At 39.6% G+C, this 27,003-nt stretch overlaps 2 protein-coding genes across 2 annotated transcripts; both read left to right on the top strand.

The window, feature by feature from the left end:
• Positions 1-15,197: 15,197 nt before the first annotated feature.
• Positions 15,198-19,385, top strand: stmn1b (stathmin 1b). Its single transcript, XM_036587047.1, has 5 exons — positions 15,198-15,255; positions 17,393-17,438; positions 17,578-17,750; positions 17,939-18,130; positions 18,307-19,385. Exons 2-5 carry the CDS (start codon positions 17,423-17,425, stop codon positions 18,373-18,375), a joined length of 450 nt encoding a protein of 149 aa, XP_036442940.1. The 5' UTR covers positions 15,198-15,255; positions 17,393-17,422; the 3' UTR covers positions 18,376-19,385.
• Positions 19,386-20,597: 1,212 nt separating this feature from the next.
• paqr7b (progestin and adipoQ receptor family member VII, b) lies at positions 20,598-24,190 on the top strand. The gene is made up of 2 exons (XM_036587038.1): positions 20,598-20,760; positions 21,569-24,190. The coding sequence occupies exon 2, from the start codon at positions 21,602-21,604 to the stop codon at positions 22,664-22,666; it is 1,065 nt and encodes a 354-aa protein (XP_036442931.1). The 5' UTR covers positions 20,598-20,760; positions 21,569-21,601; the 3' UTR covers positions 22,667-24,190.
• Positions 24,191-27,003: the final 2,813 nt, after the last annotated feature.

Below are 27,003 nucleotides of genomic sequence, written 5' to 3'. Positions count from 1 at the left end.
TTCTATTAGTAGTGGATGGCTGTTTATTGAGTAGTGGCAGAGTGTCACCCCCTAGTGGAGTTTTCTGACACGTTACATCTAATTCTCTAGTCTACATCCTGTATCCTGCAGGTAAGAACTCCTGCCAAACCTATACTAAGGTCACTCTACTCTCTCACATATCATTCTCTTTGTCTCAAGCATTTATGAGTCTAGATAAGCAAGAAGAAGAATTTATTATGAAAGTTCAAGCACAGGAAGATTTTGTGTGAAACTTTTATGAATAACTTCAAACTATGATAAATGGTGAAAACATTATTTATTCATTTTTATTACTACAAGAGTGCATAAAATGCATCTTTCAAATACAAGTAGCTGACAACATCACCTTAAAAGCTGCCAAGTTGATCTAAGGTTTTTTCCTTGAAACTAAATGGTTACGAATATGGTTCAAATATGGCATTTATGATAAACACAGGTGTGTGCAGTACTAGTATTTTAAATTTTTATATTTAAATATTTTAAAATTAAATTAATACTATGAACACTTCTATTCTAAATGTCCATGTTCTGTCCATTCTGATGTTCTGTAAGACTGCTTTGGAATATGACTGCTTTAATTGATATGGCACTGTATACACTGGAGACTACTGCACAGAGCAGCAAGACAAACTGGGCTATGATCCATAAGCCAGTCTGCTATCAGATCAGCTTAATGAGATTAAAGATAAGCAAATAACATGTTACACTCTGTAACCACTGTCTGTAAATTCACATTCACATGACATAAGATCAATAAAAGGTCTACAGGTCCTGCATTCACAATTTAAAATACAAGCCACACATGTCAAGTTTCCCCATAGAATAATCCATCAGATATTAACTCTGTGTGGGTATCTATCTTTTATTAATGAGATAAAGATGAACAGGCACGTTTACCTTTTAAACACATCCTATGAACAGTGATCAGAAACACATGAATTCTTTTTTGCGCAATCCTACATTTATTTTCTGCTATGTGAACTCTTTGGTTACCAGGGCAACAATGACTGCTAGCTATTGCAGCATATGGATGAAAAACAGCATGGTAAAGGTATTTTGAAGTATTTAAAAAACACTATGTCCATTAAAAATAGCCTATATAAAGATGGTTTAAGCTAGGGTAGCACAACTCAGGTCCAGGAGGTCTGATGTCCAGCACACTTTAGCGATTTACCTTCTCAAACACACCTGACTAAACTCCTCTGTTAATTGCCAGGTTCTGTAGGTGTGTTTTGAGCAGGGAAACCAACAGGCTATTCTGGACATCAGCCCTATAGGACTGGAGTTGTGCACCCCTGGTTTAAGCTAATATGATGCAAGTAATATATCATTTTAAAAATGTAATAATAATAAATAAGGACTCTGATGGATTAAAATGATGTGACACATAAATGACAATAAATAATCAACTTTAAAGCAGTGGTTATAAACTCCAGTCGTGGGGCTGGTTGAAAAAGCAGGGCTTACCACCTTGAAATCCCAGGCTTATTACATACTACAGTTTATTATTCAGTAACTACAGGGACTCCAATGCAAACTCGTTGAGGTATTCTTAGGTTATAGGAGTGTGTAATAAAACTTTGGCCCAGCTTGCAGGCCCATGGCCTTTTAAGGGGTTAAGCCTGGTTGTAAGCTTAGCCAGTCATGACTTTCTGTGCATAACTTTAAGACATTTGGGGGCCCGCATAGTTTCAAATATCAGCTTTCATCTTTATCTCTTTGAGCTAATGAATAGCTTGATAATCAGTTGCTGAGCTAGATGTAATGTGGTGGGGCAGAGAATAGTTGAAACCATTCATTTTTTATGTAACTGCGCATGTGCTTTGCCTTGACCACGACATGTTGGTCTGACATAAAGACCTTATAATAATCCATGGCAACTTGGAGTTTTAAATCTCAAATATGGATAGAATTAAAATATTGATAAAGAATTTATTTAAAAACACTGCAGTAGAGTAGTGGGTGCACGCCTCCACTTTAGACGTAGCTGCAGATGTGGGAGCCGCAAAGCTAACGACGCAGCAAGATCTGTGGGCTTTCTTTTTTAATAAGAAATGTGAAAAGATGCCTGGAGTTAATAAACCAGTGAATCTGAGTTTGTAATCTTGGAAAGTGTTCTAAAAATAAATCTAATTTTCCTTTTTGATTTTGAAATAAAAGAGTTTGATGTTGTATGTAGCCCCTTAACAAGCCATGGGCCCCTCAGCAGGCCCAAAGATTTATTATACACTTCTATAATCTAAGAATAGCTCCTTTAATTTTTCCCTATAGTTACTGAATAATAAGCCTTTGTGATAAAGTTTCAAAATGTACCATTTACTGCCCAGTTTTTATGGTCCATGTATGGAAACTCAGCTGCAAAGGCAGCCTGTACTGAATGAATTGTTTTTGTGATGTCACAAAAACCTACTGCCTATACTGTCTACAGCCGTTTAGCCCCACCCTTTCACACTGAAGTTAGAAGGAGTGTTTTGATAGAATACAGAGCAGCCAGAACAGAGCTCATTTATGTATATCAATCTTAAAGTCACAATAAAAAAACAATCCGTTTAATACTGGGATAATGTGACGCTGGACATGGTCATGTAATAATGTGCTTCTCCAAGACTAAAGCTGAGGAATAGTGTTATAGGCTGCTGTTCAGGTTTTAGTACTCAACTTCACCATCAGGTGGAGCTAGTAGTTCCAATAATATGTTTAGCATTCTCAGGTTCCAAAATGAGACAAAGAAATGGTGATGACAAAATGAGCCTGTAGTAATCAACTGTATGAGCTACACTGTATTAGAAAGAATCTATCCATAGTGATCAACAGAAGTATTTCTCTGTTTACTTTGGCTTGTATAAATAATTCACCGATACAGTGAGATCGATGCTCACTAAAAACAGCTTACTGGCATAACAGTAAATGAATAGGCACATGCTTAAGTGCTCTTGTTCCTTTAGACTGGTATTCAGGTCATCAGGGGAGATTTCTTTAATCCTGAAATATTAACACTGTCTGGAGATAGCAGGGCAATGTGGGGTCTAGGCATTGAAAAGTTCAAAAATGCAAGCAAGGGTGGTGTGTGTTTTGATAATAGAAATAATTAAAGAGAAGATCTGTGAGCATCTGTTATCATATCAAAGTTTAATGTAACTTGGGTTTTTCAATATTCTGTTTCTCACAGTATACAGGGTACTTCTAAACATGGAGATGATTAAAAGGAATGTGGTAGCTTATTGGCAATCATCAATTCACAAATAAACCAAGAGTGTCATTATTTTAAGGCCCAACACGAACTGACCTGTTCTAATTTACTGGAATCGCAGATGAACTGTTTGCTGAGGTAAGTGATCATCACTGATATTTGGTGTCATGCTAAATTGTCTTAGCTTCACTGTTTACTTCTTTACTTCAATTACAGATCCCAAAAACGAGAACTCATAGATATCAAGAGTCATCCATCCCATTCCAAATGAGAATTTTAAATGTGGACTTATACAGGGCGCTATCTATCTATCTATCTATCTATCTATATATATATATATATATATTTCTGTCTTTTTTTAGCTTTTTTTAAGTGGACTTTGTAAATGCCCCCACACATCAAATTTGTATATTTGTCAAATAAATAAATATATAAATACATATATACATAAATAACTAAAAATCCAATCCACTTAAATAAGTGTGTAAATGTATTTCAAAACTAATAATTTCACATACTTTATAGCATTATTTCTCTACAACATTTTTTGTGCCCTGTAACAGAAAATATTTACTTGTTCAATAATTTCAAAATTAAAACTCCTTTTCACTCAAACACAATTATCTATAGACAAGAGAGTGTGTTAAATTCCAGTTCAAGAATTCAGTTGAGGCGTTAACATGGTAAGATTAGAGGAGCTTTAATCAAGATAAAACCCTGTTTAACATCTGCTGTTTCTGCTCATTCTGGCCCTTTGGCAACCTTAAGATTGCAAATCAGCAACAACTACATCATATTGGCTGCACAACACCTTAGTTTTTTATCTTAATCTCAACTGATCTAGCCAGATAGCAAGTATTCAATGTAATGCACTTAATAATAATCCATAAGGGCATAATACAGTGGCACTGTCATATGTTTCCTGAACTCACATTGTTTCTTGCTTTTATCTGAATCTGCATCTGCCTCCAAGCTTCCAGCACTGTAACCACTTCCCTCCCACCTTACAGACAGGAACCGCCCCATTCAATCTGCCTCCGCAACATCATAATGAAGGTTGACCTCCCACATCAGCTGGACTGCTGACCATCTGATCCCAGACTGTGTGCTTCTATAACATCATAACTAGGCAAAATGAACTTAAAGGGTCACTTGACTGATTTTTAGAATCGTTGAGATGAACGAAGTCATTTAGAGCGGTTTGATGTGAAATATTGTACTGAAACTTTCTGACTGGATTGGATTTCCTTACAGTGGTGGTGAGAGGAACTAGGGCTTATATAGGAACCAAAAATAGCCATTTTATTTACTATCCAAAACTAGCAGTGAACACATTATGTAATATGTGATGTTAATGATGGTGAAATAGTGGTAAATATGTAAAAAAGTTTTCTTTGTTAAGAAGCTTAAGTATTCTCTATTTCCAGTTACTGATTTCATATTCTGTGTTGCTTTATAACTTGTGGTGGATTTATCTGACTGCTCTGTTCTCTGTTTCAATCAGTCCCTGATCCTCTCTAAACAGCATATGTCACTCACACAGATTCTGACCCAGTTGAATCCTGCCAAAAACACAGATCCTAGACAAGAGTACCAGGCATTGTGACCAGACAGCTTAAGCCTTTGGCAACCAACATGACATCATCCATCAAACATCAGCGGTTTAATCATAGATATATCTATGGGTTTAATATTAGTGGTTTGTGTTGGACTGCAAGGGAATGTTCGTGTAAAGAAGGGGGACTAAATTTTTGCCACTAGAAATAAATGACCTTATATATTCTCATATATCTTGAGATTTGTACAGAAGCTAATTTTAAGTTGTGGAGGATTCTGACTTATGCTCTGGGTAAGCACAGCACAGAATCAAGATTCAAACATCAAAACAACCTTAACAAGACATTATTATTCTGCACCCCCTTCCATGACTGCCTTAATTCCATTACGTTTCTAACCTAAAGTAAAGATGACAGGGTAACAAGCTTCTAATAGACCTGTCTGTGGAAAAGGTCCATTGTAAAAACAAGGATTTCTGCCCTTTCAGTGTATTGGAGTGACATTGTGTCTGCACAGCATGTTGCCATAGAGACCAAGTGTTCGCTCAAATGTTCCCTCCCAAAAGTGATGCCAGCATGTTTGACCCCGCCTCCCTGCGCCCTCCGCCTCATGCTTGGAGAAGAAAAGTGCTGATGCCATTGCCATAGTAACAAGTTGCTAAGGGAACCATCTTCTCTGAAAAACATTGCCGAAAATACTCTTTTCAGCGTTCTGACATCTCACATTTTTTGATGCAGACACATGCCTCCAGCTAAAGCGTCTGCGATGGATGCTGAGACTTTACAGTGTAATTACTAAACAATAGCCCTCCACAATACAGCATTTGTACTGACTGCAGCAGATTACACTGATATTTGCAGAGCGCAGGGAGTAGGGGGATGCTGGGGGCAGGCGGGTGGCTGATGCATGAAGCAAGGCCACAGTAAGAGCTAAAAATATGAATGTCTTCACAGTGAGCAACTACCATGGCTGCCCACGAGCAGGGCAGAATACCATGCCATGGCTCGTCAGGTGAATAGTTTCTCTCATTAAAACACAGTTGGTCTAAGATACCTGAGAAGTGAGCTTCAGTCACAGCCCACTCACATCTAATGAGGTAATAAAATTCAAGAAGCCAAAGAAAACAAAACACTTTCACTGGGTGTGAAGCACAGTGAGTGTCATCATGTTTAGCAGTATTTTCAGAGCAGAGTCACACCACAATGTTGCTGAATGCCCAGCTCTTGTTGACCCACAGTGGTGTCAGAAATTGTGTGTATCGATTGGAGCCAATCAAAAATAATTAGAATGGCGCGCCAGGGGAAGAGGAGGGGTGGAGGTGGGCAGTGCCCACTGAGACACTCTGCACATGCTGCTTAACGTGCCAGCCTGCAAGAGGAGGCGGGGAGACAGACAGAGAGAGAGAGAGAGAGAGAGAGAGAGAGAGAGAGAGTGAGAGAGAGAGATGGAGACAGAGAGAAATGGAGAAAGAGAGATTGTGAGAAAAAAAAGAGGGAAGCAGAAAAGGAGAGAAAGACAGAGATAGAGGGAGAGAAAGGGAGAAAGAGTGAGATGTGGAGAGAAGAGGAGCGAGTAAGAGGAAGACAAAGAGAGAGAGAGAGAAAGAAAGAGATGCTAATACACACCAACACAATAACAAACTACCCTATTCATTATAATAATGAATAACTTTCCGTATGCCACTTGTACTACGAACTGCATTGAAACACTCATACAGAGATACAGACTTATTCAGACTAATGATAAATTTCATACACAAATAAAAATAAGATGCTTAGATAGTGGCCTGAACTCTCAGAGGTCATCCTGCTCTAGTACTTACTGCACTAAGAGAAAGTAGCTTATGTAATACCAATGTTTAATTCAAAGACAGAAAACAAGTGGAGCAGAGGAATATGATTCCTGCAGTGAGCAGCAGTGTGGCACCTGCTGTTAAAGAGATGGCTGGCTTTTTACTGTCCTGGCTTTGGTGATCAGACATCTGGAGGCTGGGCCACATGACCTGAACTCTGGCCGAAGCACAGGCTTAATTTCCAGAGACGGACAGGACAGTGGCACTGAAATACTGCTGCATAACATCAATTCATGTGAGCCCACAGTCATGTGTGCAGGGATGTGAGAACAATGCTCTGCTTATCAATGATAATTTAACCCTAATGACCAGAGCCAGTGATCGAATTCCCGACTGATTATTGGACACTGTGCTCTGCTTCAGCAACGCTCTGTTAATCAGATAATGATGCTGGACTACTTAAAAATGAGGATTCCTAAATGGTTTGTGGTTTGGATGTGCAGTTCTAGTAAAAACCACTAATTGCTGTAGAACCTTTATTTTATGTTGAGGTTCTTTAAACTTTAAAATGGTTCTTCACACTCACACATCTCATTTACAAAACTGGTTCTTTAAAGAACTATCCACTGAAAGGTTCTTTAGGGAACCAAAAGTGGTTCTATATAGTATTACTCCAAATAACGTTTTCTAGGCACTTTTACTTGTAAGACTGTGGGTGTTAAAAAAACTCCATAGCCATGGTCCTGTATACTTAAATAAATAAATAAATAATTAAATTACATATTGTGAGGGATGTTTATGTACACCTTCTTGTTTCTACACTCATTGTCCATTTTATGAGCTCCACTTATTATATAGGAGCACTTGGTGGTTCTATATTTACAAACTGTAGTCCACCTGTTTCTCTGCATACTTTGTCGCTGCCTTTTACCGTTTTTCAGTAGTCAGACCCCCACAGGACCACCACAGAGCAGATATTATTTGGGTGGTGGATCATTCTAAGCACTGTGGTGACACTGATGTGGTGGTGCGTTAGTATGTGTCGCACTGGTACAAGTGGATCAGACACAGCAGTGCCAGTGTTGCTGTTGGAACAGAACAGTCTTCTCAGTAGTGAATAAGTTCATGAGTGATAAGCCTAGAATTACATAAAGAAGACTGTCAACAGCAAGAAACAGTGTGAAAGAATTACAGCTGCAAAGTTTTTCCCATGCAAATGTATAATCGTTTGTCCTTAACTGGACCACAAATATGTTAGAAAATAACACAATATAAATATAGATTATAGGTGTACAGATAACAAGAGAAACAAATAAGCAATTGTCTCAAGCTTCTCTTTTTAAATTTGGCTACATTATGAACAAACCAGCGGCCCTTGTTCAGTATCTGTTTGGAAAACATTTGGTGTCATTTCTTACACGGGGATGAAAGACAACGGGACAGATTTAACTGAAATATCCCCCTCCCTTGTGACCCACTGGGTGGTTATTCAGACCGTTATAATCGGATCTTTTGTTCAGATGTTGGCGGGCTGCTCTGGCCCAGAGAGCGCTGGGCAGCTGATATCTGCCTCTCCATTGTGCTGTTTGCATGAGGCGGCTGCCAGCATTACAACTTTATACTGGAGCAACCGTCGCTCTTTCAGAGCCCCTCCAAGAAGATGCTGGTATTTTTCCACTTGAGCACCGTTGAGAGATTCAAATAAAGCGCTTCGCACAGATTGGCTGGGAAGTATCTGGTAGTAAGGGGATAATTTTACACATCAGAAGGAAGTGAAAGTAAAGGCAGGAGCAGTGAAAACACTGAGAAAACCTGCATTTGACTATTTGTTTTAGTACCACCACAAGCAAGAAACAAGCAAACCAGATTGGCCTCAGTGCAGTTCTGCAGACTACACAAGTGTTGCATTCAGTAATAACACATCCATCTAGAAATTTGTCGCAAAGCACTGGGGAAATGGAGTGTTCCTCTCTTCTTTGCTCTCTCCCACAGAAATGTTGTGCTAACTGAGACTGCATGGTGTGCACAAATGAAATGCAACTCAAGCCAGTTTAAAATGACACTGAATGTTCTCATTTACCATCAGAGACGTTCAATGAGGCAATTTCAGACTGTTGTATATGCGCTGTCTAGGCAGACATGTTGCAACGCATGTTGTGTGTTTAGAGGTTATGCAAGCAATAGATATTTGCTAATGTGATTGAAAGCGTGATTGACTTTGACAGTGAGAATGCAGCCAGGAGCTCTCTTCTGGCATGGCAGCAATAGCATTGGAGAGTTCATTTCAAAGCCATTCGAATGTCACTGAAGAGTACATTGTTGGCTGCGTTTTAGATTATGTGAACATTTCATTATAAATGAACCAATAGAAATGCCTCAAAATATGTTGCTATGTTAATGCACAATAAAGTTAAGAACACTTCTTCATTCTCCTATAAAGCTACCATTTCTGAGAACATTTTTCTTATGAGAGCCACAAAAGGACACCAAACAACAAATATATATATGACTCACTGCACACAAAGCATTCAAATACTACATATGGTGACATTACATCATTACATCTGCGCTTCATTTTGTGAGCATGACTCAGCATTATTACTGCCCGCCTGCCACTGAGGTACATGCTCCAGAGATGAAAGCCTCATTCATTTAGGATTCAGCATTCATTCAAAGCTAATGGGTGGTGCGGAGAGTTCATGCACAAGATAACATTTAAAAGCTTTAATGGGAAACTAACAGGTCACAGTGCATTAACCTTTTAATGTGATGACACATGATCATAACACTATCAATCAGTGAGAAGTTTTCACATATCCTCACATTCTGGTGTAATGAAGATGATGTACAAGATCATGAGACTAATAATGTGCATGCAGTCAAATTACTGTACTCAATTTATTTTCAATCATTTATATATATGTTTAAATTAATAAATGCACATTTTTCTCTTTATTTGTTTGTTTTTATTTCCTTTATTCCTTTATTGTGTATTTCTTTAAACTTGTTTTTGTTTTTCAGTTTTCCTTTTCATTATACAAACGCATTTTCATATATATTATCTAGCAGATTCAATTATAATATAATAATCTACTTGCATAAAACATTATATTGACAGTAGATTGAAGAGCTCAAGTGACTTTAAATGAGGCACAGTTATAGGACGCCACCTTTGCCACAAGTCAACTGTAAGTGTTATTATTATGAAATGAAAGCATCTAGGAACAACAGCTCAGCCTCGAAGTAGCAGACAATGAGCAGGGCCACCAAGTACTGAAGCATGTAGCACATAAAAATCACCCATCCTCTGTTGCATCACTTACTATATACTCTTTATTGAAGCAACATTAGCACAAGAACTGTGCATCAGTAGCTTCATTAAATGTGTGCGTAGCTGCACAAGCCTAAGATCACATTGCATAATGGTGTAAACCACGCTGCCACTGGACTCTGGAGCAGCGGAAACACGTTTTCTGAAGAACCATGCTTTGCTATCTGCCAGTGAAATGGATGAATCTGGGTTTGGTGGATGCCAGAAGAATGCTTCATAATGCATAGTGCCAATAGTAGTTTGGTGGAGGAGGTGTAATAGTCTGAAGCAGTTTTTGGTGGTTTGGGCTAGACTCCTTAGTTCCAGTGGAAGGTGATGTTAATGCCAAAGCATACAAAGACATTTTAGACAGTTATTTCCTTCAAACTTTGTGGCACCTGTTTGGGGAAGACCTTTTCTTGTTCCAGCATGACTGTCCCCTTGTCCAATGAGTGAGGTCCTTAAAGACATGGTTTGACATGTTTGGTGTGGAGGAACTCCAGCGGCCTGCGCAGAGCTCTGATCTCAATCCCACTATGTTCTTTGGGATTATTTGGAACGTCAATTGCGAGCCAGTCCTTGTCATCCAACACCAGCATCTGACCTCACAAATGCTCTTTTGACTAAATTTCCCAGAGAGACACTCATAAATCTTGTAGATTTTGCCTTCTTGGAAGAGTGGAGGCTGCTATAGCCACAAAGAAGGGGTCAACTCCCTCTTTGCAGCATCCCCTCTTTTGCAGTGGGATGTCCAACAAGGTCTTATAGGTGTTAAGGTCAGGTGTTCACATACTTTTGGCCATATAGTTTGTGTGTGTGTATATAAGATACCTCATAAGATAACTGCTCAGGCATGAGTGCTTTTCTAACTCCTGCCTTGGGGTCCAGCCTATATTTATATTTTGAGATAGAGAAAGAGAGAGAGGGAGAGAGAGAGAGAGAGAGAGAGAGAGAGATAGAGCAGAGGGGGGGAAATGAGGGAGGGGGGATTTCGGTATGTTTTGTGTACAGCAGCATGTGCAGACCATGTGAGCGTATGATATCATTGCCAGGGTGGGGGAAGGGCTGCATTTCTTTTAGGGGAGGAAGAGAGCATGCATGTTACGTAACACTGTGATGTCATGCAACATGATTTCACCCAAGGAGCCAAGTGAAGCTTTGAAATCTGAAGTCAACGAAGCTGCAAGAGTGTTAAATCTCCTGAGTTAAATGTTTGCTTTCCAGATTGAGCTTAGGAATTAGAAAAAAGCCTCTTAATCATAGTGTACCATGTAATACACCATTATAGCTTCAGTTAAGATCAGAAAGCATTCTGGTCTTATTCAAGGTAGAGGTTGTCCTGTCGTGTATTATGGCATGAAACTGGGTCACTGGCAGCGACGCATGGAACACACAGTGCCTCAGTCTCACTGTCTGGATGCCAATAGATCCTGATCCAGCCAAAAGGTTGTTTCTGCAAAATATTTGGTGTTTCTACTTTCTGCATTCAACTAGTAATGCACATCTGATGCAAACGGGACACACATAGTGCACATCTGGTGGTAGATGAATTAGCTTTGACAGTCTGTTGTGATGGACTAACTGTCAGCAGACAACAACATTTGTGTTACATAGCTACAAAGACCATGTTGGAATAAAAATCTAATCCTCTGGTCAAATGTAATAAGTAGAGTAGACATTACCGCAAACTGAGTGATGTTGCGCTGGCGTTGCTCACATGACCTAACATGTGCACTGGCTTACAGAACTAGCCCCAGAATTCAGTATCACTTTAGGTGTTAGACAGCACACACAAACTCTGCCAAGTCAGCCTATATATCAAATGTTTAGAGTTTTATTCCATATCATTCTGTGACTCATATAGTTCAAACATCATATACTGCATTACACAACAATCATGCCAGGTTTGTTGACAGTATTATGTAATCAAGATATATTTGTGTGAATATGAATACTAACATAATAAATATTTTCATATTGTACATTTTCTATGCATATAGCAGCACGCCAAGAACCTCCTCATGTGACCTCCACCCCACCCCCACGTAGACTCGAAAGTTCATCTGAAAATGTTTTTCTGCCTCCAAATTAAAAGGTGTTTAAGAGGAAGATCTCTAACCAAACTGCATACACACAAGCTCTGTTTGCATGCTCGTCATTCTAAACAGACAATTTAATGATTTGACACCAAATCAGTGCATCACATCTAGTGGGAGAGTGCTGCATACAGCAGGGGGTCTCTGTGTCCCTATCTACCCCCCTGTCTTTGAACATGCAGCCAGTGACCCCAGGGAGGGTGTGAGGCAGCCTGAACCATCTGCTATCCTTTCCCTTCAGCTTGTCTGCTAAGCCGGCTCTATTACAATAAGATGAATGAGAGGTTGGGCGGGGCGCTGGGGGATGGCTAAGGAGAAATCAACAGTAGGTCCCATCATATATACAGAAATGCTCAAGTTGTCTAAACGATGACTGTATGACAAACAGGCCTATTGTACACTCTTAAAAATAAAGGTGCCCACAAGCGTGTTATATTGTATATGCAAGCAGCGAGAGGTTTCTGTGGCTCAGACACAAATAACAAGCATGGCCACAAGACACTGAAAAACAATCAGCAGGAGATAGAGCATGCCAACTCCAAACATCCTGAATGCCAAGATGACCTGGCTTGCCATTTATCTAAAGTTCAGATCGGATTGCAATCAGAGAGCAAATGCACTGAAGCATGAAACACAAAAGAACACAAAACTAGCCCTGCTCAAGTAACATTTACACATAACATGCATAGAAGTGCAGCCATTATCTTGCTATCATACCTGTAATGATGTCAGGATGTGGTACAATTACACTGTAGAACTGAATAGCTCTGACTGTGTTGCTTGCATTACTTGCAATGGAAGAAATCTTGCCTTGTCCGATCTTTGTGGTTTTCTTTGCTTCTTTATAAAAGAATGACTTGGGCAGAGAAGGTTGGTAGAGAAGCCTAAACTCATACTCAAGAAAAAGTATTGATAGTTTGCTGTTATAATGACTCAAGTAAAAGTAAAAGCATCTCCTCAAAACATATAAAATGTATCAGGTCAAAAAATTGCCTAAGCACTGACTAAAATATAGAGCAGCTGTGGAGCTTCTTAGTACATTCAGCAACTAACAGCACAGGAACTGAGGTTTGTTAGGCACGATTTGTCTCATTTTGATATCTTAATTATCTGAACTAATAAGAAAATATCAGGTCAGAGATGTGACCCATTGCAAAGCAGTAAAGACACTACCACCAAAGACATAATGAAATTAAACCCAAAAAGGTAAACTTGTAATTAAATTTTAACAGCTAAAATTAACTCAGTAAAAAGTAGTTTCCTCTCCTCAAAAACAAGTAGAAATAGAAGTCAACAACAAATCCATCAAATGTTTACCTGAGTACATGTAACTAATTAAATCTTATAGTTACTACTCACCTCTGCTTGTACTTGCTTGTGCTTTCCTCATTTTCACTGCAGTGTTTCTGTATGTCCATGTAAAATAGCTGCCTGTAATAGGAGTGCAATATGTACCTAGCTTATTGAGGCGTCTTCACTGTAATTCATAACGTGAATACTGAGCAAAGGTGCTGTCGCAATTTTCTGTGTTTGATTTCATCAAATTAAGTTTCACGTAAAAAGACTTCTCCCCTTAGTAGAAACTGATGTTGGCTTTGCTGGATTTAGCTTGCAAATCATGAAATAGAATAAACAGAAGGACAAGTAATGAAAGTAATTATGAATTCATGAAGACTAGCAAAAATGTGATAACTATCTACTCTCTGTGTTTATTCTAACAATGAGTCAGAAAGATTGGAGTAGTCTCATAGTCCCCCAAAACCTGGCAACTCTATGATTGAAATGCCAAAATATAGCAAATTGTACCAATCACTGTAATTTTGTCACTCAAAAGAGTCCTTGCCTTCACTAAACAAAACAGTCTATTCATGCTGAGAATGGCTGCAGACAGGCTGGTGGTCAGCCTTCTCCATTTTTGGCATTTTTTGGCAACTTGTTCTTTTGTGATATCTGACAGTCTATGTCATTTAGAACCCAGTTCCAACATCTTAACTCAGCAAATACTCAGTCAGGCCAGCAGAGGAGCAAATATGACGCAGAGAATTAACACTGAAAATGTTGGCATATGACAAAGGGAACAACTTTTTTTCCTCTCAGAGCATATCAAATATAAAGTGCATGATTTTGGCGCAATGCTTATGTCCTCTCACTCACACACTTGAACATGTATTCGCAAAAATGTCCACATATAAAGCACTTTTTTATCATTAGGTTTTCAGGATCCCTGTACATATAGTATGTGATGGGTCAGCACAAAGGCTATGCTAACAAATCCATTTTCTCTGCCAATAAATGAAATTATTAACATCATCGTTATTGATTGCAATACTATTCTTCCCAATTGTGCCTGGATTTCATATTTTATATAGCAATTTCATAGCATGCTCACCCTGCAATATTCTAAATGATCAACTTTAATGGTTATGAAGTTATGTGTGCTTCGTGGCTGTTGTTGCAAATTACGTGCTTGGTTCAGCAGTGTGTCATGTTTACTCTCCAGTACACAAGAACATTACTGGTGACAGTGGCGTGTTGCTGTATTTAAAATCAAAATGATGCTAAAGGTCACACACACAAAGCACAAATACAAGCACCACAAATCGATCTACCTTTTTAAAAACACAGATACACTTGTATTTTTTTTTCCTGGAATGTAGCAGGATGCATTAAACAAAGAAATGATATGTGGTAAATATATTTCAGTATAAATTATGAGGCCTATAGACAGGCAGCCTATAGAGCCTCAGTAACAAAATTAACTGAATTTGACAGGCAACAATGAAATGGGAACATTTTTGAGTACAATAGATGTATGTAAGTATGTTTGAGCCAACAGTAATTAGGTATCTAAAACATATAACTCACGCTTTTAAGTTTAACTTTTTAACGATTAATATCAGTCAAACACATAAACAAAGCAGAAATTAGCAGAACTTTTGAGGTCGCTAAAATTCTGTTTTATGTTAAACGAACAAACGAACGAATGAATGAATGAATCTAACCTTCAAAAATGTCAATCCAAAGATTTAAAATGTAATCAGATTGGACAACTGAGAGCAGCGATTAGGGCAAAAAGGGCAGAAAGAACACAGGACACAAACATACACAAAGCTCTGAATGTAACTACATATCCCAAAATTCTTAGAACACGTTCGCTGCTCTCACTTATCCAATCAGAGCCGCCTCCAGCGTGACGTAGCCGACTCTGGTCCTTTTTTTCCCGCGGTGCTGAGTGAATCTGCGGAGAGGAGACTGAGAGCCTGTAGAGACTCTGTCAACAGCATCCGAGGTGGGTGTGTAAGTCATACAGATTTTACAGCGCTGTTTTTGGTAAAGTGTGCCATTATTGAACCTGGGAATGTCTTATTTTTAAATGAATAGTGTTTTCATGCTTAAATGTAAAACTGTAAGCAGAAATATTGTGTTTAAAGCAGACAGTAAACTCCAAACATAACGGGAACTTGTTAGCTTGTTAGCCGTGTAGTAATTAATGTCGCTCGGTCGATTAGCTCAGTAATCTGATGTTAGCAGTCTGATTGTAGTTGTGATTACCTTTGTTGTGTTGTCGAGGTTCAGTGGCACTTCTTAGCGCAGCTGAGCTCGATATTGATATATCATTGTAGAACAAAAGGTTTGTGAGTGGAATTAGTGAAAAATGTGAAATGTTGCTTGTTTAAAGTGGATCTGTAAACGAAGCCTCTCTTAGCTGGGTAGGTTGACTGTCGGACAGGCTTGGCCGCCGAATCTCTAGTAAAGCGAGCTGTGTCTACACGACAAGGTGTAGCTACGTTAGATATTAGAAATTGTCTCATCTTGACAGTTTCATGAATTTCATGATTCACTGAATCTTTCTGGCATTGATAGGTTAAAAAATACGTGGGGTAAAAATGCCAAAAGGTGATGTCATGAAATGTCAGACAGCAGAGTCTTTGTCTTTGTTTGCAGCCTTTCTTTCTTCGAGCACCTGCCAGTGATTGTTTCCCACTAAAATGGAGACAGTGAGCTACTTAGAACTGATCTGCTTGAAGCTGAATGCAGTTTATACTTTTCACATCAGCATATCTGCCCTGCTTAAGTTAATATTACATAATGCAATTTTACATGCAAAAACGAGCGAGGCTGGGTGTGACAGGTTTGGTTACGCCATGTGACAGTCATCATTTAATCCTAACCTCGCTGTCTCGAGAAGGGTTCGGATTTCAGAATCACTGTTTTATGTCATTTATTGATAATTTGGTGTAATTGTAGCTCGTATTGTATTGATGTCTTGTAGTAAAAAGTGAAGCCCCCAGCTGACGGTGGGATTCATCATCACACGCCCTAATGGGAGTAGCGAATATAGCTGTTTCGTCTAGTACTATTAATGATGTTATCCGACTGTTGTTAGCACGTGTCTTCTTCAGGATTGTGTGAATTATAATTTGCGTTAGTCTTGCTGCCGTCATCATCATCATCCTCAGTGAAGTTGGTCGTCTCTGAGATCCGCTGGAGGAGACGGCTCCCGTCTTTGTTCGTCCACCGCACAAAATCTCCTTTGTTTTCATCCTCCGGCGGCCGTTTAGCTCACCTTACATCGATTAGTGGGCTTGTTGTGTAATGGCTTTGATCTTTCTCACGGATTATAGCGTCAAATGTCTCGTTTTTACCTACTAGCACTGATAGCAGGTTAATACCTTGCGGCACTGTTTGCATTGTATGTGCTTCAGGCTGTTGTGACAGCGACCCTTTTCATTATTACTCGTCTTGCCCTGAACCGAGGAGGACAAATGAATTTGATGGAAAATCGACACATTTTACCGTTTTGTTTTTCTGGACTGCCTCCTTTAAAATCAGAGCAGTGTTTTTTTCTGCTCGTCGATTCAGTAAAAAAAACGAGTCTTGTCTGATGGGGCGACACCACTCCCAGATCTGGCTGCCATTGCCCATGCTCACAGACTACACCACATCATTCACCACTGACCATGCACATGAAATTCCATAAATGCTTCTGCATTCACATCGTTACATTGTTGTATGTCATTGAATTTAATGATTCTCCTTCAATATTTGGACCATCATCATTATATGCCCTGTGCCAGTCCAGGCATACCCAAGAGACAGACAATGATGTCTGAACATCACAGCCAAGAGCTTAGCTGTTTTCAGGTTATGTCACATCATTTGGCATTATAGAGCATGTAAACTGATGTCTTAACCAGATGTATTAGGCACAGAGTGTTGTGCAGAAGCTGCTGCAGGGTTAGGTGTGGGATGATCCTGTATTGTTTCTGTTGATAGTACGGGACCAACAGGGTTGTTAAAGCGTGCATTTCTTCAGTCACTGATGAACTAGTTGTGTTGGGCCATCAAATTGAAACTGGGTTCTCTTTATGAAAGATTTTTTTTCTTTCAGATGTTAATATCCTTTATTTGCATTTATTTTGTAGGTATTTGAAGCCAACAGCATTGAGAGTGAAATGGCGTCCTCTGGAGGTAATCTGGAAAACTGCTCTTTTACACAGCCTACAATTCAGTTTTCTAGATATTGTTATGGAGGTCAGCTTAAAGAATCCACCATCGGAATGGATACCGCATTTTGTAGTTACTAAATGGAGTGTCTTAACATTTATAGATATTCAGGTTAAGGAGCTGGACAAGCGTGCTTCAGGGCAAGCATTTGAGGTCATTCTGAGCCCCTCAGCACCAGATGCAAAAGGAGAATTCCCTTTGTCCACCCCGAAAAAGAAGGAGGTGTCTTTGGATGAGATCCAGAAGAAGTTGGAGGCAGCAGAGGAGAGACGCAAAGTGAGAACAGACTTGTATTGGCAAAATAATCTACTTTTTCTTATGTTAATTGGCACATATAATACTAATTTTCATGGAATATTTCCTAAATAGTCCTTTTTTGGATGTAGGAGGTCTTGGTTTTCTCATAAAATAAATGATATTCATGTTTTTTATGTGTATACCATATGCTTGTCTATTCACATCAGAATCATGAGGCAGAGGTTCTGAAACACTTGGCTGAGAAGCGAGAGCATGAGAAGGAGGTTCTCCAGAAAGCGATGGAGGAGAACAACAACTTCAGCAAGATGGCAGAGGAGAAACTCAACCAGAAAATGGAAGCCAACAAAGAAAATCGCACAAAACAGATGGCTGCAATGAATGAGAAATTTAAGGAGAAGGTAAGTGTCACATGTGAGCTCACTCAGTTTACCTAATTTACTCTTTAATTTAGAAGTGTTGAACTTCAGGGTGGAAAACGTAAACATCAGAATTGCATTTGGTGAAAAAATGCAGACAACCTTCTCCTATTTGTATATTAATCATACTGTGGTTGCTTTTTACCTTTTCATCTTAGGACAAGAAAATCGAAGAAGTCCGAAAGAACAAAGAGACGAAAGATGGAGGCGAAAATGATGAGAACTGAGTTTTCTGTCTTTTTGGTTTTTGGTTCTATTCACTTTAGGGGATAGTATTGGGTTTTTTACGTATCCAAAGATTTATTTTTGTTCCATTATGGCCAGTATTATGTGTTTGGTTTTGTGTTACTGACACTTTTTTATCTGACATTTAGGGGAGAAGCAGATGCACAACGTTCTTTTCATCTTTCCATGTTCAGATCTACTTTGCATTCCCATCACCTGTAGATTTGTCCAACTGCCGCTTTTGACCTGTAAAATAAGCAGTGTTTTACCCTAAAGGGAAGCATGCCTGTGTTACAAATAGGTCTCTAACTTTGTCTGTTGCATTGTGCAAGTTGACCTGTACCTGTTTATGTCAAAACTTTCAAAAAATTCTTTGAGCTTAATAAAGTTGCACAGTTCTTTGTTATGGTAACAGTTTTGGATCTGCCCCTTTTTTGTAGATGTTCATATATGAACAAATGATTTTTTTTATATATATATCTGACTGCCTCTCTGTGTAACTCTCTGTCCATCTGGTTAACAACAAGCACATTCCAGGAGTTACCTTATTGGTAAAGCTGTAAAAAAAACATTTGAGAAAGATCCATGGTAATAATATTCAGCAGACTGACCAGTATGACTTCAATTGATACCAATCAATGTTGGACTGATTGCAAAAACGTTTAAGAATAAGGGGACATTTTTGGTAATGTTGGCGTGCAATATCTGTATCAAGTCTTGTCAGGTTTGCATCTGCTGACACCTAGTGACATTTGATGGCACAACACGTTTTCATTCTAACTGAATACTTTGTTTCAAGTGGTCGATGATCAGACAATTTTGATGAATACATACTGGTGGATTTTGATCAAATTATACATATGCAATACAAATGCTGCACATCACTATGCTGAGACCATTTGACAGAGGGTTACACATTGCATGTTACCATTGAGGACAACACTGGACATACAGTAAGTGTCATTTATGTATTTCCATGTACCACGCTGAATAAAAGTATATGTTATTTATTTATTTTTAATATGTATGTCCTTTAACTCAAAATTCAACACAATTAATAATTCCCACTTGCAGTTGTGATTCCAAAAGTGCTGAATTTATTAAATACATTTATTAAAACAGCCTAGATAGTCACCTTGTAATGCTTGGCAGTACAGATTTTCCGTTTCGTAAAGTGATGGAATAATTAATTTCATTTTATGTACTCAATGCTTATTCATGGACAACGATTCCTTTTTGGCATGGGAATTAAATATGATTTTGTCTGTGTAATTCAGTGGTTGCGAGTGTTTCTTCTGGTGATATTTTCTGTTCCTCATTATAGGCAGATGCTTAGTTACCTATGGGACTATCAAGCTCTGAAATATCCTTGTCCAAGCTGCTTGCTTATTATTTACGTAATTTCATTACACAAACATTATAAGTAGTTAATATCACTGTTAAGATAACCAAAAGACCTAATCTACAGTTTATAAACTTAATATGGCACGAAAGAGAATGAAGGTCCTATATGATAGTTATTTGTTCCCCTAGCAAGTCACTGCATCTTCTACCACTGAAAGTAGAAGATGGAGAAAAGCCTGATGGACCTGCTGTCTAAAGTCATGATGAAGGAGGTCCATTCACACAGAGGCCTCACAAAGCCACATTGTGAGCATCACCCGCCTGCGTGGGCAACGAGAGGAGATGAGATAAGCATTTATACAGTAGACCTAGCCCACTGGTGCCATAAAAGCTTCAGACAAACACACATCTTTGGCTTTTAGCCTCAAAGTAATGTTATTCCATGATAGTAACGAATTTGTACCTAAGGGTATGTGGGCTTATTGAAATGTTTTTAGGGCACCAGGCCTAGTATTTCAACATTATATTTAATTTATGCATATGCTTGATATATGTTGAAGACTTGTGTCATAAACGGTTATAAAACTTTAAAATAAGATGAGCCTTCTCAGTCACAGAGGGTTTTTTTTTCCAGCAGCACTGAGATTTGTCATCCCAGCCGTGACCAGGGTTTTTGTCAACGCCTTCTGCACTGTGAATCATCCTTTTCAGCAGGCGACGCTGAGAGGAAGAGGGCGGTCTGGTTTGACTCTGCTCATACATCCTACTGGCTGCAGCAGAACTTAAGCCTCTGCCATTGGCCAATGAACAGCGAGACACGAAAAGACGTCGTTCTGATTGGCTGAGCCGCCTGTCTGTCAAACCGTCCGTTCAACACGGCCATCTGGTTCTGCAGGGAGCTGACAGGAGCCTCACCCGTAGCGAGAATTTAGCAGCAAATATTTCATATCCGTCATGGTACTTATGGCTTATGCCTTCATATACGCACAAGAAGTCACCTCTACATGCTTTACCCCGTCTGAGCGGACTGTCTGCTGAAAAAGGTAAGCCAGGTCCAACACTTCTCTCACGAGCTTTAGACAACTGTAATGAGAAAATACCCTCCATGTGATTTGGCCATCTTTACTGAGGGCTTTAACTGTGTTAAATACAGACCGCGAGGGGACGTTGATGGTGTAACTGTAGTCTGTGTTGACCTGCAGCGCTGAGGTGACTGTCAGAATAATAAAGAACAATGTTAGTTAATTTTTATTATCGCCGGGGGCATAAACGGTCAGCGGTAATGGAAAAAATGCCGTTTATTCCTTTTGTTTCTTGCCTTTTCCCCTCGCCGGTTATCCGTTAAGGCACCCAGCACATTTCCCCGTGATTTAACCCGTTCAGCTCCTGCTGAAGGAGAAAGGAGCATTGTCTGGCTGTCGGATGCCATCACTAAATTATTCACAGGGCTTTACTGACTGACACTGTCTGCAGGGCTCGTTGTGGTGTAGAGGATTACATTAAAAAAATAAAGACAGCTAGTTTTAAATGGCTTCGGTCCACTGGTAAAAACCTGAAGCACCGTAAGAAAGCGCACGCGGATTCACCGTAACTGGATGGTGACGTTACGTAACCGGTTTCCATTCATTGTTTGGCGTTGAGAGATTATCTCTCAGGAAGGAGAAGTCAGGCTATGGCTCACATTTCTGTTTGTTTACACTTTGTTCTACATGGCTGATTCATAATTGTATAGGTTTGCACTTTGTATTTTCTTTTGTCACTCAGTCTTCTTACATCGCCAGTAGCTGTCTTAAACAATGCAGGAAGAAAGACCGCTCACACTTTGTCCTTCTTTTTTTTAACACACTATAGATCCCAGGGTGCTTTGCTCTGTTCCCTCTCACCATGGCGACAGTAGTGATGGAGCAGATTGGGCGCCTGTTCATCAACGTCCAGCAGCTTCGTCAGATCCCCCAGCTGCTGGAGTCTGCCTTCCCAAAGCTGCCCTGCACCGTGACCGTCAACGACGTGCCCTGGGTGTTTAAGGAGTCTCACATCCTCACGGGCTACCGGCCACCTGACCAGAGCTGGCGCTACTACTTCCTGACACTCTTTCAGAGGCACAATGAGACGGTCAACGTTTGGACACACCTGCTGGCCTCTCTTATCATCCTGGTGAAGTTCCAGGAGGTGTCTGAAACCGTGGACTTCTTGCGAGACCCCCACGCTCAGCCGCTTTTTATAGTGCTTCTAGCCGCATTCACTTACTTGGCCTGCAGCTCACTGGCCCATCTGCTTTCTGCCAAATCTGAGCTCTCCCACTACTCTTTCTACTTCCTGGACTACGTGGGTGTGGCTGTGTACCAGTATGGCAGTGCCCTGGCTCACTTCTACTACGTGGTCGAGGAGGCATGGCACGCTCGCGTTCGAGGGTTCTTCCTGCCCGCTGCTGCGTTCCTGGCCTGGCTCTCCTGTACTGGATGCTGCTATGGCAAGTATGCGAGTCCACGCCTGCCCAAGTTTGCCCACAAGTTGTTCCAGGTGGTGCCCTCAGGCCTGGCCTACTGCTTAGACATCAGCCCAGTGGTGCACCGCATCTATAGCTGCTACAGCTCCCAGCAGAGCTGCGCCGACCAGGCCGTAACCTACCACTGCTACCAGATCCTCTTCTTCTTGGTGAGTGCCTACTTCTTCGCTTACCCACACCCGGAGTGCTGGTTCCCTGGCCGGTGCGACTTCCTTGGTCAAGGCCACCAAATATTCCATGTTTTCCTTGTGCTCTGCACGCTGGTGCAGATAGAGGCAGTGCGCCTTGACTACAGCGAGCGGAGGCCCCTCTATGAACGTCTCCATGGTGACCTGGCTCACGATGCCGTGGCACTCTTCATCTTCACAGCGTGCTGCAGCGCCCTAACCGCGTTCTATGTGTGCAAGCGAGTGAAAGCCTACCTCGAGGAAAAGCAGGAGTAAATGTATGGGGAAAGGCCTAAGGACAAGACAAGATAACACTGCTGGCCTAAAGCAGTGTTCTCACTGGTGTAGTAAGGACACTGAACAGTATGGACCTGCTGTTGTTAAATCACATTTTGTGGTTTAGGTGGGATGGGAGGGGGGGTTTCAATTTTGTTTTTGTAACATGGCCTGCCAAAATTGTATTGTCAATCAGCTATGTACTGTTTACTGCATTTATACTTAAAAAACTCTGCCTCAGATGAAGACAGAAGAAGGAAATAAGAGGCATTGCACTGATATTCATTCATGCTCTGCTCTAAAGAGGGTCTAAAATTTCAGTGCCAACAAGAAGTCTTTCATACCTTTCATTTGCATGAATTTGTGATCTATTTTTGTGGGTGAAAAGGCATTATGGGCAGGACTATAAATAGATGTGGACTGGTGAAAATTATGATCCAGTCTTAGAAATGTATATTGGAAAACAAGTTAGTGAAACCAAACTTAGCATGCCATCTGTGTGCTCTTCTAAATGTTTATGAGCACTGTCAGAAAGAATCTGTGTGTGACTGTGTTTGTGAGATTTGTTCAAGTTGGACTCAAACCGGCTCACCTCAGTGGTGCACTAAAGGGCATTTAGAGCATGGATGCTAGAGGAGATACTAAAAGGCATTTTTTTTCATTCATCAGGACCAAGAGCTCCCACAGCATTGCCTGCATAGTTTGTCAGAAAGCATGACAACAGTCATCCAGCTTTGGTTGCATCATACATAGGCAGAAAACCACAAAAAAAGCATCAAGTTGACTGATGACATACCCTTAGTCACTGAGTGTTCTTTGTTATCATCTCTAAATCTTCCCTAATTTTATGCGAACTGCAATCTTTGAGTGTTTTTGTGTGCCTCCAACACTGCCGCTTGATGTTGCCCTAACCTAAATCTACGTGCCTGCTTTTTTCAGAAGGCACATATGCCAAAATGTTTAGGCTTAAGATGAAAGTGGCTGGTAGACTTTTACATCACAGGCCTATAAAACCCTTTGATGTAATCAAGGAAATTGCATTATCTTGAAAAGTCCTCATAACGTATGCTTTTTTTTGAGAATACCTCAAAGTGTTAAATAAAAGACAAAGTTTAGATTCCATCCGCTGTTGACTGAACTGATTCAGCAAAGTATTTCATTTAATATAAGCCAAGGAGGCTTTAGTGAATTGAATTACGTGCCCTTGCTAACTATGATGCCTGCTTTCATCATCAAGATGCTCCTTTTGTACCCAAAGGGCTACTATGTCGGCTTTTGCCTTTACGCACTTCACGATGTCAATGCCTTTGTGCATATTGTCCACTGGTTGATGTTTTTAGTGGTTCACAAAAAAGTCTGAGCATTAATATAATGGAATGTGTGTTCTAATGTGCCTGAATACACGCATGCGTCCATGTGAGGCAATGTTCATATAGGTGTGGTGAATGTGTGCAATTTCTGAATGTGTTCCAGTTAGTTGTATGTCAGTTTGTTGCTTGTTTTAAAGAATTCTGTTTTACCTTTCGTCTTGTCTGATAACCACCTCTCCCACAATCACATATGCTTTTATTACATGTTATTCAGCACTCTGCACAGCCATCAAATTGAAGATGGGACATGTTTTTCAGTTCCATGTTCTGATGGATAAACCTGCAAGATAGTAGAGGGAGTGTCCATTTTTTGTGTGCTATGTTGTGTAATGGCACCAACAGAGTGTGATGTGTATGATGTCACTGATAGATGGACTCACGGACAGATGTCTTGGGGTAAAGTCTCAGTCTGATGAAGTGACTGATAATTGAACCACTGATGATGAGTTCTATGACATGAACATGTCATAAAATGATGTCGAAAGCAGCCTTTTTAGTAAGATCCTGAAAGATATGAATTATTAAGAACTGACCAAGTATATTACTTACTGGGTCTAATATTTTAGTATTTAGCAGCTACCACAATGTAGTAAAAAAGAGCAGAAAGTTCTTATTACGAGTGTGTAGCAGGACTGCAGCTATTCAAGACCACTTAATGCAGCTAATTTAGCTTATGTGAGAGTAAAGAAGTAAGTGATAGAATCTTACATTGAGAGCAATGGTACACAAAGGGAAGGCCAAGAGCTGGCATAACGTCAGTGAGGAAACAACAAAGATGAGGTCACCCCCAGGCACGACCAGGCTTGAACACATAACCCGTCAGCTCTCAGCCTACAGTTTCAATGGAAAAACCCACTAAACCTCACTAAACCTCATCTATCCTAAACCTGATCCTACTAAACTGTGAACCAAGTTTCAGAGGATGCTTATATTTTGAAAATTGTCATTATGGTCAGGGTCAGGGTTTATTTTTGGTCAGGAGTGGACATGAATCATGGGAAAAGTTTGCCAGAAAAGTCTAATTAGTGTCTCCCCTGTGCTGGCACTGCTGGGACACTCCTGGAGTTGAGTGTTGACAATACTGAACCCTCAGCTCTCACTTTGACCTGAACTAGCACTCCGTACATGTCCTGTTGCAGGGTCAGATGAGAGCAAGAATGTCTGACATCTACTTACAGCATTAAACCATATGTAAAAAAAATTGACTGATGTTGATGTATTGTGGAATTTAAATAAATAAACAAGTGTTAATACCACCCACGTTGTTCTCTCATTCAGACAATAGAAGTTGCATTGTTTATGTTGACTAATGACAGTTTGTTTATCCACTGTTAAGATTTTAAAACTTCCTGAAATCTCTTAGGTGATTAGGCAGGTAGCAGTGCTTTTTACTGTGAATTTGAGTCTACTGGATAGGTCCCACAGTTAAATAAATAAATAAATAAATAAATAAATAAATAAACTTATATCCTATCCCTTGTACCACTAGGGGGAAAACACCCCTTAAGAAAAAAAATACCAGGCAAAATCAAAGTTTTGCAGGGTGTACACGTATGAACATTCTCTTGTCCATAGGCTGTTTTTGACAGAAAAACTATTTTTACATACAAATATAATTCAAATCAAATATGGACTTATTACACAAGTGGCCACTAACCTTCTCTCTGGAGATCTACCTTCCTGCAGGTTTTACCTACAACCTAAATCTAACACACCTCTTTCAGCTAATCAAGCAATTCCGAAGGCAATGATTACATGGATCAGGTGGGGTGGATTAGAGCTGTAGCTAAAGTCAGCAGGAAGGTAGATCTTCAGGATTAGTGACCACTGCTTTACACCAATACTGGGGCAAAACAGCCCCCTCTAATGGGTGAAATGTTCTCCAAAGGCACATTGTCCCTAAACTGAGATTAGCAGTGATAGTGTCATTTAAAAATTCACCTTCTTATCTGAACATCTTTGTAGTTCTCCATTCACTCCCACACATCTTATACAATGAAAATGAATCACCCTTTGAAAAATATAATACTCTCAATATTTGCTGATGCAGGCAATAATGCTATAAGTCAGTGCTAGCTAGCAAGCACATGAATGCAATAGCCAAATTATAATAGTGATCATTTGGGCTACTTTAATTTATTCTCAAGAGCCTAAAAAAAGTAAAAAAAAAACAAAACAAAAAACAATTAATTCAATAATTAATTAATTCAGTTTCTGTTTATATTAGATGCATTATGCAACAAAATCATGCATAGGTTAAATCATATAAGATTCCTTTTTTTTTCCAAAAGCGAGGTCTTCTACCAGCCAGATATCAGACCTAAGAATGTTAAGTGTAACAGAATGTGGTGAATTTATTTTTCCTCAAAGGCTTAACAATGACTGTTGTTATGATAGGTGTTCAATGTGATGTTTTAATCAACATTTTTCTGTGACACTTTTGGGAATCGATGTATTTCTGATATGCAACATGAACATGTCTTGTTGCTCACTATTCATGTCCCAGTGCAGACTAGTGGTTCCCTGTGGTTTTGGGAAAATAAGGCCATTGCAGTTCAGCTATTTTACCTTCTTATCATTTGTAAGCGATATGCTGCATAAAAATCAGAATAATAACATTTACAACAATGAAAGTTTGATAACAGGTTACAAATTCAGACTACAGGTGATGTTGATGTAAACATTACATCAACTTGACCTGTAGTGTAAGCCAAAATTTCCTTATTAAACTCTCCCAGCTGTCTTTTCTGTATTTGACTTAAAGACTAAAATTTGCTAATGTGATTATTTGTGTCCTATTGAAAGACAACGCTTTTTTCTACATCACTTTGTTACCAAAAATTGGAATTAACAGCTTTGTTGGGTCCACAACTGTAGAAAAGTGAGAAAGAAGAACATAATTATATATTATTCAGAACTCATTTCAAAAGATGAATTACTTTGCAGTGTAGTGAAGCACAGCAGACA

Source organism: Colossoma macropomum, unplaced genomic scaffold (assembly GCF_904425465.1).
Source record: "Colossoma macropomum unplaced genomic scaffold, Colossoma_macropomum, whole genome shotgun sequence".
Classification (NCBI taxonomy): Eukaryota; Metazoa; Chordata; class Actinopteri; order Characiformes; family Serrasalmidae; genus Colossoma; species Colossoma macropomum.
Note: the sequence above shows the minus strand (reverse complement) of the source record. Positions and strands in the feature narration are given on the sequence as shown.